The sequence below is a fragment of the Myxine glutinosa genome, chromosome 5, assembly GCF_964187855.1.
Source record: "Myxine glutinosa chromosome 5, kmMyxGlut1.1, whole genome shotgun sequence".
Classification (NCBI taxonomy): domain Eukaryota; kingdom Metazoa; phylum Chordata; class Myxini; order Myxiniformes; family Myxinidae; genus Myxine; species Myxine glutinosa.
In genome coordinates, this window is record NC_136265.1 from 54,563,042 (window position 1) to 54,581,906 (window position 18,865).

The window sequence follows — 18,865 nt, forward strand, 5'->3', positions numbered from 1 at the left end:
ATACAATGGACTACAAAATGTAAATGTTTCATGGTATTTGTTGTATTATATCACCTTTATCTATCAATATTGTTGAAATGAAGATCAAATAGCTGTATGTTGAAATATGTTGAAAAAGTCAAAACTTTACATGGGGTGTACTTACTTTTTCACGTGACTGTATATATGTGTATATGTATATATGTGTATACAGTCATGGCCGAGAATATTGGCACCCTTGCACTTTTTTCAAACAATGCTCCATTTCTTCCAGAAAATTGTTGAAATTATTTTGGAATCCATATATGTATTTCTTTGGTTTGCAGTGGAACAAAACAAAAAAAGCTGAAATTTTTTCAAAATCTTAGCTTATTCCATACAGAAATCCTAAAATGGCCCAGGCATCTTTTAGAAGTTGTTCGACGTAATTAGATTTCAAGCAGGTGATTCTCCTGTACTTTGGAATTGAACTCACCCGTGGTGAGTTGCAGGTTCCTGCCATATAAAAATAACTCATTCAACCAGTTTGAATAGAGAAAAGGAGTCATTCTGCTGTTTTGTGTCACTGTGTGTACCGCAATGAGCATGGAGAAAAGAAAGAAAACCAGAGAATTATCTGAGGAGGTCTGACACAAGATTGTAGCCAAGCATGGACAATCTCACGGCTGCAAATCCATCTCCAGAGACCTTGATGTTCCTATGTCCACCGTACGCAATGTTATCAGAAAGTTTAAGGCCCATGGCACTGTAGCCAACCTCCCTGGATGTGGCTGCAAGAGAAAACTTGATCGAAGATTGCAGCGAATGATTGTTCGAATGGTAGAGAAAGCACCTCGATCAACTGCTAAACAGATTCAAGCTGATCTTCAGACACAACGTACGGCATTTTCAACTCGCACTATCTGTCGCCAACTCAATGAAAGGGGGTTCCATGGTAGGAGACCCAGGAGGACCCCACTGCTGAGAGAGAGACATTAAGAGACTGTGAGAGAGACTGGAGCTTGCCAAAACACATCTGAACAAGCCAAAATACTTCTGGGAGAATGTCCTGTGGACAGATGAGACCAAATTAGAGCTTTTTGGTGCAGCACATCATCTCCATGTTTACAGAAAACAAAATGAAGCCTTCAAAGAAAAGAACACCTTCCCTACAGTCAAACATTGAGGATGTTCAGTGATATTTTGGGGTTACTGTGCTGCCTCTGGCACTGGGTGCCTTGAATGTGTGCATGACATCATGAAATCAGGAGATTCCCATGGCATATTGGAGCGCAATGTTCAATCCAGTGTCAGAAAGATGGGTCTCCGTCGAAGGTCATGGGTCTTGCAGCAGGACAATGACCCCAAACACACTTCAAAAAGCACCCAGGAATGGTTCAAGACAAAACGCTGGACTGTTCTGAAGTGGCCAGCAACGAGTCTATATCTAAATCCTATTGAACACCTGTGGGGAGATCTGAAAACAGCAGTTGGGAGAAGGCACCCTTCAAATCTGGGAGAACTGGAGCAGTTTGCGCAAGAAGAATGGGCCAAACTGCCAGTAGAGGTGTAGGAAGCTCATTCATGGCTATAGGAAGCGCTTGACTGCAGTTGTTTTGTCCAAAGGTTGTGCTACCAAATATCAAGTCTTGGATGTCAATAATTTTGTCAATGCCATTTCTTTTTATTTTCTGATTTAAAAGGATATATTAAGTTCTTAATCAAAAACAAAGGTTCTGTAATTTTAACAGTGAAATAAAGGATTGTGGAGACCAAATACTTTTGTCAATTTCAACTTATTTTTTAGAGAAAATTGTGAGTTATTTTCAAAAAAGTGCAAGGGTGCCAATATTTTTGGCCACGACTGTACATACTCCCACATTTTATTATTTTTGATCGACACTATGTTACACAGTTAAAGGCATGAGTAACTTAAATTCCTTGTTCTCGTGTCCAAACATAAGCTCGTGAAATTAAACTTGTAATATTTCATTTCACAAAGGACAGATAAAATCCAGTGATTGCAAGAAGGCTCGGTAAAGCAGAACTCCAGACTGAGTCAATTGGTCCTGCACGTGTGCTTGTGGTTTGGTTGTTTTTTATTTTTATTTTTTTATTGGCAAAAGCATCTTCTTAAACATCACTTATATGTGCAGTCCACCTTCCTCCCCTTAAATGGTAAATGAAGGCTATGCAAAGGCAACGGTGGGAAACGTAATTTGATGTCACTCGTATTGACTGACCGGCCGCCGATTAATCGGGTCTCACTGATTATCGCCCAGTCAGCCTCCTTTCGACCACTAGTGAAGTGATGTGCCATCAATAGCGCCACGCAGAAGCATCTGAAAACAAACAACCGACTCGCATGCTCAGTTGAGGTTCCGTGAGAATCGCTCTGCTCAGGACAGTCACAGCTGTAAGCCAAACATTGACACAAGAGCTTAATGCCGGAGGAGAAGTGAGAGTCGCTGATCTCAAGATCAAGGCAGCATTCATTAGAGTCTGGCAACCTAGATTACCCTCCACTGGCCGAGTCCTGGTAAAACTAAAATAGTTGGAATCCAAGGGGATTACCCTCTGATGGCCAGTCATGACCTGACTCTTAGGAAGATGGTTGTTGTGGAGGTCGTACTATCAGCACGACCCCATAGCATAGCTGCAGGTGTTCCTCATGGCAGTGACCTAGGCCTAAACCTTCTTCATTTCCTTATTCAGTGACCTGCGCGCCATCATAACATGCCACGTGGAGCTATTTGCTGATGACCTTGGTGTTCAGCACCATTTGTAACCCCAACAATGAACTAGAAAATGGCTGCTTATATCAAAAGTCTGACAACATGCAGGCTTGGATGCCAACTGGATGCCCTTGATTTTCAGTGGTACCACCATCCCAAAAATCTCCATTGTCAACATCCCGTGGTTGAGGGGTAGTGGTGGTGGAGGTAATCATTGAGCAGAAGTGCAACTGGTATAGCGACATAGGCTACAAGAACAGGACATAGGTTAGGTACCTTGTGATGAGTGGATCACCATCAGCAGGGGCGCCGCCAGGGATTTTGGGCCCCATGAAAAGATATCACAATGGGCCCCTATGAAGCACGTGCGCACATTTTTACCTAATGTTCTCATAATTTTTAGGGCCCCTGTAAGTGCAGGGCCCTTGGAATCATCCTAACTTTTCCCCCCCTTACGGCGCCCCTGACCATCAGACTCTTCAAGGTATCTCCACCATCTACAATGTTCCGGTCAGAAGTGCGATTGACCACTCACTGCTCACCTGGATGGGAGAATCTGAAACAACACTTAAACTCTGTTACATCCAGGAACAGAGCTGCTGCTCACTTTAATCTGCTCACCACCATCTCAATTCATCATCATCCCCCCCTTACCTCACCAGTGTATGCTATCTGTAGAAGGTAACACAGCTACGCATCCTCCCTGTTCCAACAATAGCTTCCCAGCCGCTCGATCTGTATTGTGAAAAAACACAAGATCAGTATCGCTCGGAACAACTCAAGCTGAGGTATAATCATCGTTCCTTCATACTTGGATCGCAATCCTGGAATGCCCTTCCCAATCCCATCACAGGTGAACCAAGCTGTTAAACCACACAGGGACTGCAGCTGTTGAAAGAAGGAACGCAACCATATTTTCAGGGAAACTTGCGTTGTTCAGGAAATGCTGTTTTATAAGTAGCTCTTGGCATATCCTGTAACAAGTGACTAAAGGAATAAATAACATAAACCTCCAGGGCTATTCCATGAGATCATGGACCCACATTCAAAGTACATGTTGTACAATTGACAAGCTTCATTTACGTCTCATTATTATAGATGACCGCCATCTTCTTCGATACACTTCTTGCAGCTGTCTGCCAACATTTTGATCCCAGTACAGAAGCCTTCTTCTGAAGTGTCCTTATTGCAGTGGGTACAGCTGTGTTGGCAATCCAGAGGATGCAAAACATGTTCCTGTAAACTTTAAGGATGTGAAGATCGAGAGTGGACAAGGTTGTATGAACAGGAGAAAAATATATAGGTGTGGGTGGAGGGGGATGGAGAGGGGTGGAGGTGAGAATAAGCTTGAATTTAGAGATGTTAGCGAGGTGTGATTTGTAGGAGTCTCAAAAGGAGCAAGTGGCTTGAGAGCAGGAGGTGCAAGGCCAAAGGAGCGACTGTAAATTTTAAAAAAAGGACACCGATGTATATATGCGATGTGAAAGGAGGAGACTTTCTTTCTGTGCTCTCTGATGATGGTCTTTGAGGTTTCGACTGCAACGATAAAGCGTCAAGTGGGTCACGGAGATATAACGCAATGTGGTGGGCAACTGCGTTAAATAACTGGGCGATTAAACGTTGAGATTCTGCTAACACAGTTGGACTATTCTCGAATCAAGGTCAGAAAAGAGGACTTGATGCTCAACGTGACCTGAAAGTTTTGGGTGATTTGCATGTGCTTCCGGTCAGAGGCTAATTATTTGATATTATATACATCACAACCTTCTTGTAAGTGAAATTATGTGTGATTGTTCTGAGAGCTAGATGAAGTGAAGCTGTCAATCTGTTTGTGGTGAAAAGACCAAACACAAGTACCACTTGTGCCATACTTGCCCTCCTGCAGGAAGATGTGAGCGACGCGTAGGGTTTTAAAGCAGAACTCGAAGGTGACCGACAAGATCCATACTCCAAAGCACGGTGCTGAAGGCCTTGTTTGTCATGAGGCGTTTGGGATTACCAAGTAGGCTTATCGTGTTTGCTGCCTGTGAGCGCTGAAGATACCTGCCAGGAGAGGGCCCTATATGCCATCGTTGGGAAGTTCAGTTCGGACAGCTTCGTTTTGCCGGACTGTCAAAGAAGTGAAATGTATCTACCACTTATCGGCTTTAACGCACCTGAGCCTCTCGGATCTCGAAAGTTGAGCAGGCGAATAAGTCGGCCATCTGAGTAGGCCATGGTGTATGCGTACCCTCTACTAAAGTTAATTAATTTGCATTAAATGCACGAGAGAGGTTATTTGTAAAGGAAAGGTAACCACCATCTCTTATCTTCCCCCATCCAAAACCTTGATCTTTTCTACCCCCGCTAATTCACCCGAGATCCACTTTTTCGAAATTCCAACTTCTTTCCTGGAAGTCCTTGCAGTGTCCATATGTTTTAAACCTCTCCCACCTCCCCCCGAGCCCTCTCCCTCCCACAGTTCTCTCGATGTCCCTGCTCTCAAATGTTGTGTTTGTGTCCTTCCCCCTCTCTCCCCATCTTGTCTACCGCTCCCCTTATTTTGTGTTTTAGGTGTCGGTTTGACTTTTTGTGTGATTAATGTTAGCTCTTTCAGGAGCCTCGATCTTGTATACAAAAACAAACAAAAAAAAATTGCTTATGGTACGAGTTGGATGTCACCTAAGCTAGATAAAGCTGATATTGCTAACCCGGTTGTATGTCGAGGTGAAGGTGACTGATCACGTTAAGGGGGTTTAGATCGAGTGCAGCCAAGAAGGGACAAATGGCCTTCTACTTTGTCCAAGTTTCTTTGAATATTCTTCTTCTTTAGGAAAAAAAATTCTCTCCTCATTAACCTCTTCCTATCTACTTGTAGTTTGTTCTGTTTCTGTCCCTCCATTCTTTCCCCAACTCTTATTCATTCATCTGCATGTTGCCCCATTGTCATTATTTCCTTCTACCTCGTCGCCTCACTCTTCCGTGAGTCTCAACGTCGCATCCCTTCCCATCCCCCAATTCCACAATTAATTGTTTTGCCAACCTCTTGGTTAAGTTTTCGGGTCTCTGTGCGTCAGTGATTATCGAGAGGAGGAGTAGCCTAATCTCCCATTTGGGGACAAGGTGATTGGAAAGTCGGAAGTCGGAATTCACGACTTTGTCATTCAGTCAAATGTTGGTCGTTGCATGGACGCATTACAGGTGTGAAGATCTTGTGTTAACAACCTGAAGATTTTATTTTGTGCAAGTCTTTCCACTTCTTTGAACTTCTGCAGTCAAATATGGAAGAAGCACAGACAGGAATTGGAAAGATATTTTCATTTTGCAAAAATTGCATCTTGAGATCGAGCCTCTTCGCTTTCAAGTGCCGTTTTGTAAATGATGAAAAGGACCGGTGAAAGCTGCCCTGATTACATCTACCAGTGCTTTAAGGCCTTCCGGAGACGTTACTGGGAGTACGGGGTTGGTCACCGCAACCTATCGGTGGAAAGACGGCTCCACTTGGGTCGGCCTCCAGTCACGTCATCCCAGTGTGAAATCCACAAGAGGGTTGCTTGTCATTAATTGGGTCCGGATCTCATGGAAATGATATTTGATAGAAAGGAAAATACCCAGAGATTTGACGTCTGTAGCATCTAGGCCCTGTGTCGTGCTTGCTAAGAGCATTGTCGTTATTCACCTGCATCTCGACTCCTGATTATTTTGTAGCAATTGTTGTTGAGTACCGCTTGGTGTGTAAATGGGTCGAGGTTTGCCCAACAGGGCTTTGATGATGCAACACCCAGAATTTAGGAAGCCAAAAATTACCATTTGGCCATGGGCTTACAAGGAGGGAAGACGCTTGGGCCAGAAAGGATACAATTGGAAGTTTATTTTATTTATTTTTAAAACAAAAAACAGCACCAACATCTGGCATCTTCTTCCTTTTCAGTCGCACACGCATGCTATGAATGTGGCTGACGGACGAGTAAAATTGCGAATGGCGCACAAGTTTCGCATCTGTTCCGACGACGGTGTTGTTGCGAGTGCTTGTAAGGCTGATCTTACTATATTGCCGGATTTTTTTTCCTGCAAATTCGATGATTGCATAATGCTTGTTGTTTTTGGATGCTGCACTCGGAGGAGAAGGGGTTAACTAACAGGTGAGCTGTTTACGAGTTATGAACATAAAAATTGCTGCGTTCCATGTTGGCTCAACGTGCCACGTTGTTACCTCGAAACATTCTCGTCCTCCCTTGCAGCCTCCCACTTTCTCTGATCTTCTTCCATTCCCCTCTAATGATCCGGGCGTTGTTACTTTGAATGCCGCTTCATGCAATTTCAGGATTTTGAAAGAGTCAGGAGTTGACTGCGATGGCCAATGTCGTTTCGATGCGATTCCAACACTTGTTGAGGCTGACCAGCCCAAAAGGCCCGGCCACCCAGCCGAATAAGTCTTACGCTTCAGGAGCCACTCGCCAAATGAGCGTATCAAAATGCTGCTTAATTTTCCTTTAATTTTACACTGAATCGTTTAAAATCGTTCATTTCAAATAGGAACAAGATTAGAATATCGTGACCGAACATAAGGTTCCCAAGCACCATGTAGCAGGAGCTGCCATCAGGGCTTTCTGGTAAACTTGGAAAAGGACATCCCATCCCACCAACCCACCCCAGCTCCCTCCCCTCATGTGTGGCCTGTCCGCAGGCCAGATACGATTGAGGCCTGTTTTAATTTCCCTAGCTCCATGGCATGGGGGAGGGGCACAACCTAAAGGGTGAAATGGAAATGATTGGCAGGCGGATTGACTGTGGGAGAGCTTTTGACGACGGGTTCTCCTCTCTCTCTCGACCACGCGTCTGTGGGCTTTTTGCCAAGGCTCCTCAATGGCTGCTCGTGGGCAAACTTTGCCGTCGTTCATTTCCGAGCTGCAATTCTGGCTGTCTCTCCTCATTTGCTCATATTCCTCACTCTCTCTCACCTCCTCTCCTCTAACTTGAACAAGGTTGCTGAGTGCCGTGATGGATTTGGAAGTCTTCCATTGATTGAGGACCTTTTTGATCCATAATAATTTGCTACCTCTTCTCTAATGTACCTTTCCTCACTGTGACCGCGAATACCTAAACTCTGCTAGGAGATGGTTTTGTATTTAGAGGGTCTCCACAACATTGCCAGGTCTTCCGCAGATTATGTTAATCGCGTTTGTAGCCACGTGGCAAATGGCTGGATCAACAACTTCTTTATCAACTGCAGAGTAATTGAATTTCCAAGTCCCCTTCACCGACCCTGCCATTTCTCTCTCCCCCCCCCCCCTTAATCAGCTGAAGGAGCAGGAGCTACTGGTTCTGGGTGTTGCCACCCTCCGTTCGGAGCTGGACCGCCAAGTTCGTGATCTTTCTCGGCTTACGAATGCACTGGCAGCCTCGCGCGCTTCAAATGCCGAGAGAGGTGGGCTAGCGTACCTTGCGGAGGGTCTACGGTCCCGAGCATGTACATTAATGTCATGTAGCTGGGGATCTGCATCATGTTGGTGCTGGATTGGTGATTGGGGAATTGGGTTTATGCCAACAATATGATTTGAGAATTGAAAGTCTGGTAGCTCAAGGCTGTTGGGGAAATACTGACTTTTTTTTTTACAAATGTATTTTGTTGGGAATTGTGTTTGGGAAAGAGGCGAGCATTCCAACTGAACTTGGTATTCACTGTCACTGCATTATAATTGCTTTGATAAATGGCAACACATTTCGATCGTCATTTGATATTATTATTGGATGGAAGCTGAAGGATGATAGGTGCGTAACTTTCACTTGGGGATGTACGAAATGAAGGTATCCTGGGTACTTGGACATTGGAAGCAGCAGGTTGAGCGGTTAGTTGGAGAGAGTCGGAATGAAAGATGGAAGAGGGTGGGGAGTCGAGAGCTCTGCGTTGTGTCGGCAGCTTGTCGGGCCCTGTGCCAAGCTCTCCCCGGCCACGCTGTGAGGTCTGCGGCAGACGTGCCTTGGCAGGAACGTTCCACCGAGGACAATCGCCAGGTCTTTCTCCACCCGTGCCCCCACTCTGCTGCCTTGTCTTCAATCCTCTTGCTCCGATTTCCCCTCCCCTACCACAGCGGTCCTTATAACCACCACCACCTTAGGTTACACTAAACCAATCATTCTTTCTTTAATTTCCTTCTTCAAAACGAACCAGCCTATAGGACATCCAATCACATGGTGCAGCTCTGCCTTGACCGTCTCCTCTCTATTTGATCGCATCCGATGACATTGTATTGAGCAGCATCGTTGCCGCTCTGTGGACCTGGCATTCTCACACACCCACTGCATGAGCTTTTACCATTGCAACTCAATTAGCTTTTACCATCGCAACTCGATTTCCTGATGGATTCCGCAGTCTCTCCAGAGTAACACGGACACGGTAACCACTTCACCATGCTAGCATGCTACCGTGTCCATCCATGCCCCCGTGGTCTGTGCTCACTAACATTTCAGCCACTTTCGTGCTTCATTTTGTTGTTGCGCGTTTATTCCTCGTCTCTCGTTTTTTTAAGTGTCGCCTCTTTGCTGAAAGGCAGCTCAATACTCCCCTGCCCCTGCCCTATGCCCTTCATCAATCCCCCATGAAGACAGCCAGGTATGTGAATGATGGATTGAGTGTTAAAATGGCATTTCAAGAGCACACTTATAGCATTTTATAATGTCATGGAGAAGATGCTTTTCCAGCATTCCTCCATGTTTTCACATATAATATGTCAAGCGTGTGGTGTATTCTTCAAGGATAGGGGTGGTGTGATTGGTGTGATTGATGTACTGTGTAAAGACAATAACCTACTGTTCCATTTATTATCACATGACCCCCCACCCCACTCATCCTCCCACCAATCTCCCCAAATGACAGAGGTGGTCATCGAGAAGCATAAAAGTGCATTTCAGCAGGAGCATGACGGTCTGCGGGACAAATTGAAAAAGCTTGCAGAGAAGAGGTACGTCTGTTGCGTTGTTGTCAGTGCTCTACCGGTTATCGAGAGCAGTTGGCCTCAACCCCACAACTGAGTGTCATCTAACCCTTAATCACCCACACCGATTGAATTAATATTGGTTTGAGTTTATGTTTTCTGCAATAACATCCGTTAATGCTGAGAGGCAATTTGTCACCGGAATGCTGCTCCGAATATTTGCCTTAAACGCAAATGTTGTCTTCACCAGGATCAGGTGTCCTAAGCCAGGCCACACCTGAGCGATTGGTTACGCAACCGGATCGCTCTAAACCGCACTACCTAATCGCGTGCAACCGTTTTGCCGACATCTATGCAAGTACAGACTTGGCATTTAATATGGAATATTTTTTTTGTGGGGGTGAACTTACTTTTCAAGATGACTTAGAACCAAAAGTTCATTGGAATTATGTTGAAATAATTCTAGATTTTGTTAATGTGACCTTTAAAAGAAACAAAAACCACATTTGACATTTCGAAGCAAATAAATTGATCCTTGAAAGTGATGTAAACTGATATCGAACTCAATTCACGGACAGTACTGTGTTAAACTTCTGTACGTTTTCCAGAAGTATCTCTTTATTTTGCACATTAGCCCAAATTTTTTTTTAACAAAAGTTAAATTACGACTGGGATTACGGACAGTAAAATTACAGTTCAGTACATCGTGTAACCCCCACGAGCATTCAGGAGAGCACATACACGTTGAGGCATGCTGTTCACGAGATTTGCCAAGGTTTGGACAGGAATCGCTTGCCATGCAGTGACAATAGCCTGCTGTAATTCACGCACAGAGGTGGGCTGCTGGTCCAAGTTGTCCATTTGACGCGTCAATTCTGCCCACAAGTTCTCTATCGGATTCATATCCGGGGACATGGCAGGCCACTCCATATGCTCTACACCACGGTCAGCAAGAAAGTGTTGGATCATGCGAGCACGACGAGGCCATGCATTGTCATCTTGGAAGACAAAGTTTCCTCGAAAGGCTGCATGAGCAAATGGAAGCAATGTTTCTTCCAGAATGGCCCTGTACTTGAACTGGTTCAGGTTTCCATTCAGAACAACCAGGTCAGTTTTGCCACATGCATGAAAAGCAGCCCAAACGGTCACCCCACCACCTCAAGCTTGGACTCTTGGCACTATACAATCTTCATTGTAGGCTTCATGCACTTGTCTGTGCACTCGGACGCGGCCATCTTGACGATAGACCAGAAATCTAGACTCGTCACTGAAGATCACGTGATTCCAGTGTCCTGGCTGCCATTGGCGGTGCTCTCTGGCACACTGCAATCGGCGCTGGCGGTGTTGTTTGGTCAGGCATGGCTTTCTCAGGGGACTCTTGCCCTGATAGCCTGCTTGAAGCAGTCATTGGTTGATTAGCCTTCTGGATACAGGCACATTTGTCAGTTGCTGCCACTCAGCCCTAAGCCGATTAGCTGACTTGGTACGGCCATTGCGGACTAACCGGTGCAGCTGGCGATCATCCCTCCCTGTGGTTCTGCAGGGACGTCCTGGCCTCGGTATTGGAGTAGGGACACCCCTCTGAGCATTTCGTTTCAGGATCTTTGACACCTGAACTTGAGTGATGCCATACTGCCGAGCAATAGCACGCTGTTTCATGCCAGAATTTCGTAAAGCCACCACTCCATGACAAACAGCATTGTCGAGTTGACGGACCATCTCCAGAGGAAGCGGCAATAACTTTTGTAGACGTGCAGCAGTTGTTTTCCACTAATACAGAAAGCAACAACCTTTATATACCCGATTGTGAAGCCAATCGTCAAATGTACTGTCCGTACATTTTGTCACGCCACCTGTGATATAATCCTGTTATTGACTTCTTGCTGTGACAGACAATCAGTGACATGGTTCTTTTAACAAAGAAATCACCGAAGCATAAAATAAACTCACCAGATTGATATACTGAGTTCAGAAAGTAAACCCGTCAAGAAAAAAAAAAAAATTCCATATTAAATGCCAAGTCTGTAGTTGCGCAACAAGATTCCAGCATTTGGCCGTGCATGGTCGGCATCTTAACAACCGATCGTAAATGTGCACGTGATAATATTCGTCTCTACAAATCGCTCGTCCGGTGATTTTAAAGTAAGGCACCTCTCTACCGAAAGCAACCGCTTGCACAAATGGTTTGCATCTGGTCGCAGAAATATCCGCATGTATGCGATGAAGTTGCATGCAACTAGGTGTGCAATTGATCACTCGGTTGTGAGCTTGGCTGGAGAGCAGATTGGTTAATTTTGTTCTTTATCACAGATTGCCATGAAATTGTGGAACCATCCACGTAGTACATATGTATGCAAAGGAGAGGGAAGGGTTGGTATGAAGGAAAGGAAGGAAAATGGGGACGGGGGATAAAACCTGTGGGGGAGGGCATCCCGCCATTTTTTGCTTACGTAAAATATAGATAGCTCCTAACAAAGGGGAGAAAGGATGAGGTTTTGTTATACTCGTCAAAAACTGTGCCTTACGAGTTCCTCTGTTTTCCCATTCTGATTCTGGATGGTCTGGTAACGATTTATGGTGGTGCCGTCCATGTGTCTGTCCCAGGCAGCAGTTACAGAAGATAAACTCTCAGTTGCTTCAACGCCGCCGTCAGATTTTCTCGGAACTGAGCCACATCTACCCCATAACTGTGATGAAAACGCAAAATCAGGTCCAGCCCTACAACCTTCTCCCCTTGTTCACTTGTATGCTCCTTCCCATGAATTACACATTGAATGAATCCACCTACATTGATCGGTCTTTGGTCATTCGGGGGTCGTAGTTGTACGGTTCCCAAAATGTGTCCAGCTTTAGCACTATAAGGGCGGGAGAGGAGGGGTTTACTCAGTGAATTGATCTGGGCCCCTTGCGATTACACATGATAAGTATGCGGCCCCTTAGCTCAGATGAAGGTAAATCCATTGGGTTTTTTAACATGTCCTAATGAATACGTTGCCATACTGCCCGTGTTCACACAGCGCGAAACAGATGATCACTTCATTTGTCAAGTGAGACTTCCGAATTCAGAAAACTTTCACGGTAAGACATCCACCTCCCTTTCCTGCTGTCTTCCGTACGGTCCCATCCGTCCCGTCCTCATTGCCTTGCGTATTGTTCTCACTCGTGGGTGTCCTTGAGGAATTGCTTACTCTTGTCTCGCCCTTCTCTCATTATCGTGATTATTTACTTTCCTACAGTCCGACACGATGGTACGGAGGGAGGTCGCGGACTTACCTTTGACCTGTATAGTCTGTGTTTGATTCTTGGCCTGACTATAAACTGTCGGGTCGGCGGTTGGCAGGCGGGGGGCTTTGCACCGTCAGGTGCCCCATCCTTCGGATGGGCATCAAGCTAAATTGTCCAGTCTGCTTGCATTAGTTGGTGGATGTAAGAAATCGCGCGATATCTTTCACGAAAGGTCGACGAGTTATCACCGGCACCCTGAACAAATCATAAATTCCTGCCATCTTCAGGCCAAACATCAGGCCGAGCAAGCCGATTCGTGAAAGACTTTGGCCAAAAGTTTTCCCCAGCCGACCCCATTAAAGAAGTAGTGCTAGTTACCCATTAAAGAAGTAGTGCTAGTTACTCTCATACAGCCCTTTTATACATGGTACATGTTTTTATTTATTTATTCTTACTTCCCCTATAGTTACCCAAAACCACTTACCTTTCTTGCATTTGCTTACCGATGGTGTGTTTGCACCTTTTGTCTCTTGTTTTGTGAAAAAGTTTTCGTCACTCTCGTCCAACCTTGTCTCATCTTTCGACATTCTTCAGCGACGGATAAACCGTTAACATGAGGACAAAGGTTGTTTGAAACAGCTTGTTACTTCATGGTCGTGCTTAAACTGTTCCGTATGCTTAGAGAGAGAGGGAGAGAGAGAGAGAGAGCAGCGTGGGATTGCCAAAGGGGGACTAAGAGGATGGTAAATCTATTTTAATAGATCAGTAAGCCTGTATTCCAAAGAAAACTTTGCCTCATAACCTGCGAATTACCTGTTATTGGCTTATTTCACGTAGTAAAACCACTCTCCCGCCGCTCGTTACCATCCCGTGCCCGGTCCCCGTACGGCATCCGACGAGCTCCTGCCCGCTTCGCGCTCGAAGTGTTTTGTCCACGTCCCTGGGAAAGTCGAGAGGGTGGCTGCGCAGTCTTATTCCAAATTGGCCCTGACAGCGCCTGGAATTACGGACTCGGCCACTTGCCTCCGCTTTATTTGGCGTCGAGTTCTGCGGTTCAAAATTTTTGGCAATTTGCTTCAAATTTGTCACGTTTGTCACCCCCTATTAAAGCTTGCTTCCGTTCTTTTTTTCTTTTTTTGACAATTTATTTTTTCCAAATCTGGCGCTAGGCCTTCCTGGGTCCACGAGACCATGGCAATTTTATCAATTTTCTTGTCAGGTTTGTGTTTTTTATGTAAACGAAGAGCTATGCACTTAGCTGGGTGTGAAAACAAATAGGGCCAAGGGTTGGGTCGGAGCACCTTTTGAGGCCCGTCTATCACAAGCAAGCCAGCTCACCCATTTGGAGAAAGCTCGCTAATAGCTTGGTATCACTGGCAAAAGACTCTAGGCATGATGACAAATCGATGCTTGGGCCACCGTTTGGCAAAAGCCTAGTACCTGTATCAAGGTGTTTGAAGGAAAGTATGGGTATGGGGTTGAGGGGGTAGGGGGATGAGGGGTTCAATGTGCACATAAGTAGTTGTAATGGAGGAAAGTCTTCAATCAAAATCGTCGTGATTTCCAAAATCCGTGTTTGGTATGACATCATTGTGTCCCTCTCCTTCCCCCTTGAAAATTTTCCAAGAATTCCAGTGCAACACTTCGCTGCGACAAGGAACACACACGATTGCACGTTTGCTATTCCTTCTCGCATACCGGAATATTTTGGCATCACTGTCGGATACCTGCAAATGTGAGGTGATAAAGTTATCTATATACGAGTATTAAAGTAGCTAAATTTCTCCGTCTGTCACACTCTTTTTGCTGACATCATTATGGTGTTAGGTCTAGCACTGGGCTAGGTCTCTACAGACGTACACTTCATCCCGGCATTCAGCACTCAACCAGTTCCACACTTCGGTTACAACAGTTCAACACCATAACCCATACATGAGACTCTATCTGACTAGCATAGGCGACGGGCTGAATGGCAGACGCTAGGCCTTGGGGTTACGTCTTTAGTAAGATGGCGGTGCCCTAAGTCGTCATTACGTCGTTACGTCTAGTACTAGGCGAGGCCTTTACGGCTTTTACGTCTAGTGCTAGGTATTACTCATGACTCCGTGAGAATTGCATTTTGCAACTTGAAATTAAAAACTGACGCAAAGTCTGATCCCTGCGAACATAGAACAAATTCGTTATTTTTTGCGAATAAAATTTACGCTGGGTTGTTAGGAGGAAACAAATGTTTCTGGAATTAATATTTTTTTGCAAATATTGACCGTCCATAAGCTGTGTTACTGTACAGTACCGTAACATGTATATAAGTTGTTGTTCAACTTCTGTCAGCGAAGTGACGGGTTCATTGCTCGAGTTGTGTAAAAGGGTTTGTTGAAACTTTAACTCGCTTCCCCCTCCAACCTTCCTCTTCCCAAAATCCCACCCCATTTGTCTTGTGGTCTGAATTCAATACTAAAATATGATCTGCGTTGCACTTCGAGCGAGTGGGTGGGTGAACCGGTGGGATCCCACCCTTAATCTCCCGCATCTCTTGAACACACCTGTCTTCTATTCTCACAGCCGGCCCTGCACATTTGCAACTTGATCCCAGCAGTGTAAATAGGACGTGAGCACACACCGCCTCGTGAGTTATTCCACGATCGCGTTATCCTTCAAGAAGGTTGGGCCTGCTTCTTGGCAAAATCAGCAGTGGCAGTGGCAATTTTTACTTCTACCGGTACTACCAAGGGGAATCATTGCAGGTGTTTGTTTGGTCACAATTTCTTCACGTACTTGGCCAATCGACTCGCAGCCCGAGATAATTCTGGATGGTGTTTTATGTGGTAGTAGTGATGTTGTTCCAGAGATCCTCAAAATATGATTAGGGACTTTCTTCCAAATGCAAAAATGCCCTCAAATACCTGAAACTGGTCAATCACAATGTGCGTGGTGTGTGGTGCGCGTGTGCGTTCACTCACCAGGAAATGGGCAAACTATCTTGGGTACAGTCTGTGAATAACACACAACTGCCCATTGCCTAATGCAGTGTCCGTTGTAACACACTGCTTACAGCAGCATCAGTCGGCCTAGGTTGCTTTACAACCATTTTAGGGGGATGGTGGGAGGTGGATCAGGAGCCCACCCTCTAGGACAAGGAATCAATCCACAGATGTGTTTCTGGCTTCCTGGGCATGAACAGCGCAGAGTGGGTTCACCTCAGAATGTGAACTGTCATTTTGATGGAGTATACACCTTGGACACCTCTTCATTGGAACGATGACCACAAACCCCTGAGTCACACCAGCACTTGCTGCAGGGGTCTTGACCAACAGGGAGAGGGCCTGACACACACACCCTTGGCTTGTAAGAAGATTGGTCCAAAAGATATGCTTCTTCCCTAAACTTGGTGAGTATAAACTCCCAAACTGGACTCTGAAGGGTCATATGGTCACAGAAATAGTTTTCTCTTTTTTAATATCCCAATAGGTCAAAAGGGCGGATCTGAGGGTTTTGAACAATTCATTTCTTCAAATGGAGCACTCACTGCCAGTGCCTTCCTCCTTTACTCTGTCCATTCCTTTCCCGTCGCTCCTCGACCTTCATCTTTTGTCTTTCCTTATCCACCAGGGTTTGCTGTGGATTGAACCCTTGTGTGCATTGACTCAGCACTTCCTTGAAACTTTATGTTATGTACATTCCCAAGTTCTTGCCTGAATGTTTGCGCCATATTGTGGCATCTGCTTCGTGTTGTCCACTCTCGGAGACCCAGGGTGTCGTCCCCGATAACCGTACCTTCACAGCAGGCTGTTCTCACCTTTGGTGAATTGCAATCAAACCAAAAACCGCTCTTTGTTTTCCTTCTGAAACCCACACTCATCCTCGTAACCCGAAGTACCTCTCGTGCTCTGCGACTCATACACGCGCAGTGTACCTGTCAGACTCGATACGTATGAATCGACCGTTTTTCTTTAATCTTATCAGACCAGGTGATTTTGCGCATTCGTTTCAGGTGTGTATGAGTTTTGGGAGGGAAAGACGCAACATATAGTCTCTAATCCTGCACCCCCGGCTCTCTTGCAGTTTGTGGCTCTGTGCCAGGGCCCTCGGCCTAGCTTGAGATCCAAACCTTTTGATAGTATCCTCTAGGGTCTTGAATAACTCGTAGCGCTGTATCCTGCAGTAAATCGAGCGAGGGAAGAAAAGGTAGAAATTTCAAAACATAAAAGTATGTTCAGGCAGTCATCTGTTAAACCAAAATATGAGTGCACTTTCATATTCCTCCCAGGCTAGCAAATCCCTTAGGCCAGACTGCAGGACTCTGACTCCTTGGACCCTTGAAGCAACTCGGCTTTAAGCTGTGTTCATGTTCTTGAAAATCTTTGAAATATCCTGATGTTTAGACTTGGAGCTTTGGCACGCATCACAGCTGAGAAGGTTCTGGAAAGGCTAAGGTGTGGTCAGGTGACCGTTTCACTCGATGGGAGGACATGTCTGGCTTTACACCTGATGGTGTCTGCTCAGCCACAATCCTACCACTGTATAATGTTTCCTGTCGTGCTCGTCAGCTACGACGGAGGTTGTACCTCAAACCTGGTACAGCACATGGCTGGTGCACAGCTGGAAGATAGAAACTTCTTTACCACATCCTCCCACCTCCCCCCCCTGCCCCCCCACCTCAATGCCAAAAACTCTCAACCCTCCCTCCACACCACCTGCCCCCTCCACCTCCCACTGGCCTCCTGTGGAGTGCTGATCCGGTGACTCCTAGCCTGTCCTTGCCAGCAGGACCGCGGTGCTGCACACACAGCGGGTGCTCAAAAGGCAGCGATTTATCAGGCGCTGGAATCTGCGGCGTTCTTCTTCTCCTCCACGTCGCATCTCATCTCCCGCATCGACTTTATTCTCATTGCTCTTTCCACATCACTTTCCCACCTTTTACAGACGGTTTGTCAGTACCCTCGCTTTTCGCCGAGATTTCCTTGCAAAAAACGCCCGAGCCACCTCTTTCCCTTCTCCACAACTTAATCCATGATAGAGCGAGCCGGCATGACTGCGTTCATGATTTGCCACGCTGTCCTTTGCAAAATGTCTGGAATCTCCTTTTCTCTTCACTCGTATTCTATTTTATCTTCCCGTTACGTTTTTCATTTGAGTGCTGTGTAGTGGCGTCCGCGGGCCGCTTTTCGACATACTGTGGAGAGCACCGCACCACGTGCTTCCTTCACCAATGGGAACCTCACTCTGCCCCTTTCATTTTATGGAGCTGGTGATTGAAAACAGATATCCGTCATATCGTGCTCACTTTTTCTTCTTTTTAATCCCTCGGTCTTTCATTTTTATTGTACCCGTTTTTTTATTTTTAGGAGGGTCAAGGGCAGCGAGAAAAGAGAGTGGGGGTGGACTTGACTCAGCTATTTGTGTAGTCGACTCTGTTCTCCGATGGGGATTGTCATCGGCTGTCTCTCGCTCACGAATCCCACAAGTGGTTAAATCTGATGGATTTACACGTATAATGATGTAGAAAAGCTCGAATCTGAGTTGTCTTTATCGAGAGCAATTTGTACATTTTGGACCCCACCACGTATGGTGCCATGGCCGCCCCAGGGGATTTTGAAGATTTGGCTCCTTTGCTGTGGATCACAAACAGTTCCACGTTTATACAAACACTGTGATATGTCAAAAACAGTTCTCCCATCCCTCCACTCCCCTCCTCCCCCTAAATCAGCAGTGTGAGATAGTTCGAGTCGAGCATTCGTAATGGTAGAAACAAAACCGTCTCGGCCCATCAGTGTAAATGGCCGATGTGGAGGCACTACTGCATCGAGTCTGGTTTTTAATCCTCCCAGGTGGTACGAGACCACTTTGAATGGCATTTGTGGCACACTCGGGTTCGATCGTTTAGAAACGACATTCGCTGCATTAAATCGGCTACAAGTTGGACACATTGTGAATGAATTATTCTGCACAAAACCATTATTCCAATGGTCAGTGGCAATGGTTCACCTGTACATGTGCATTTCAAGGTAGCTCGTGCGCTGGTAATATCTATTT

The 18,865-nt window shown here is 45.7% G+C and overlaps 1 protein-coding gene across 2 annotated transcripts in view; it reads left to right on the forward strand.

Annotated features, from left to right (window-relative positions):
- UVRAG (UV radiation resistance associated) overlaps window positions 1-18,865 on the forward strand; it is a 96,131-nt gene that overhangs the window by 59,454 nt on the left and 17,812 nt on the right. For both annotated transcript variants that reach the window (XM_068117052.2, XM_068117051.2), the window contains exons 8-11: window positions 7,974-8,100; window positions 9,550-9,634; window positions 12,212-12,317; window positions 12,625-12,685. In XM_068117052.2, the coding sequence (XP_067973153.2) occupies window positions 7,974-8,100; window positions 9,550-9,634; window positions 12,212-12,317; window positions 12,625-12,685 (379 nt within the window). The remainder of the gene's footprint in view (window positions 1-7,973; window positions 8,101-9,549; window positions 9,635-12,211; window positions 12,318-12,624; window positions 12,686-18,865) is intronic.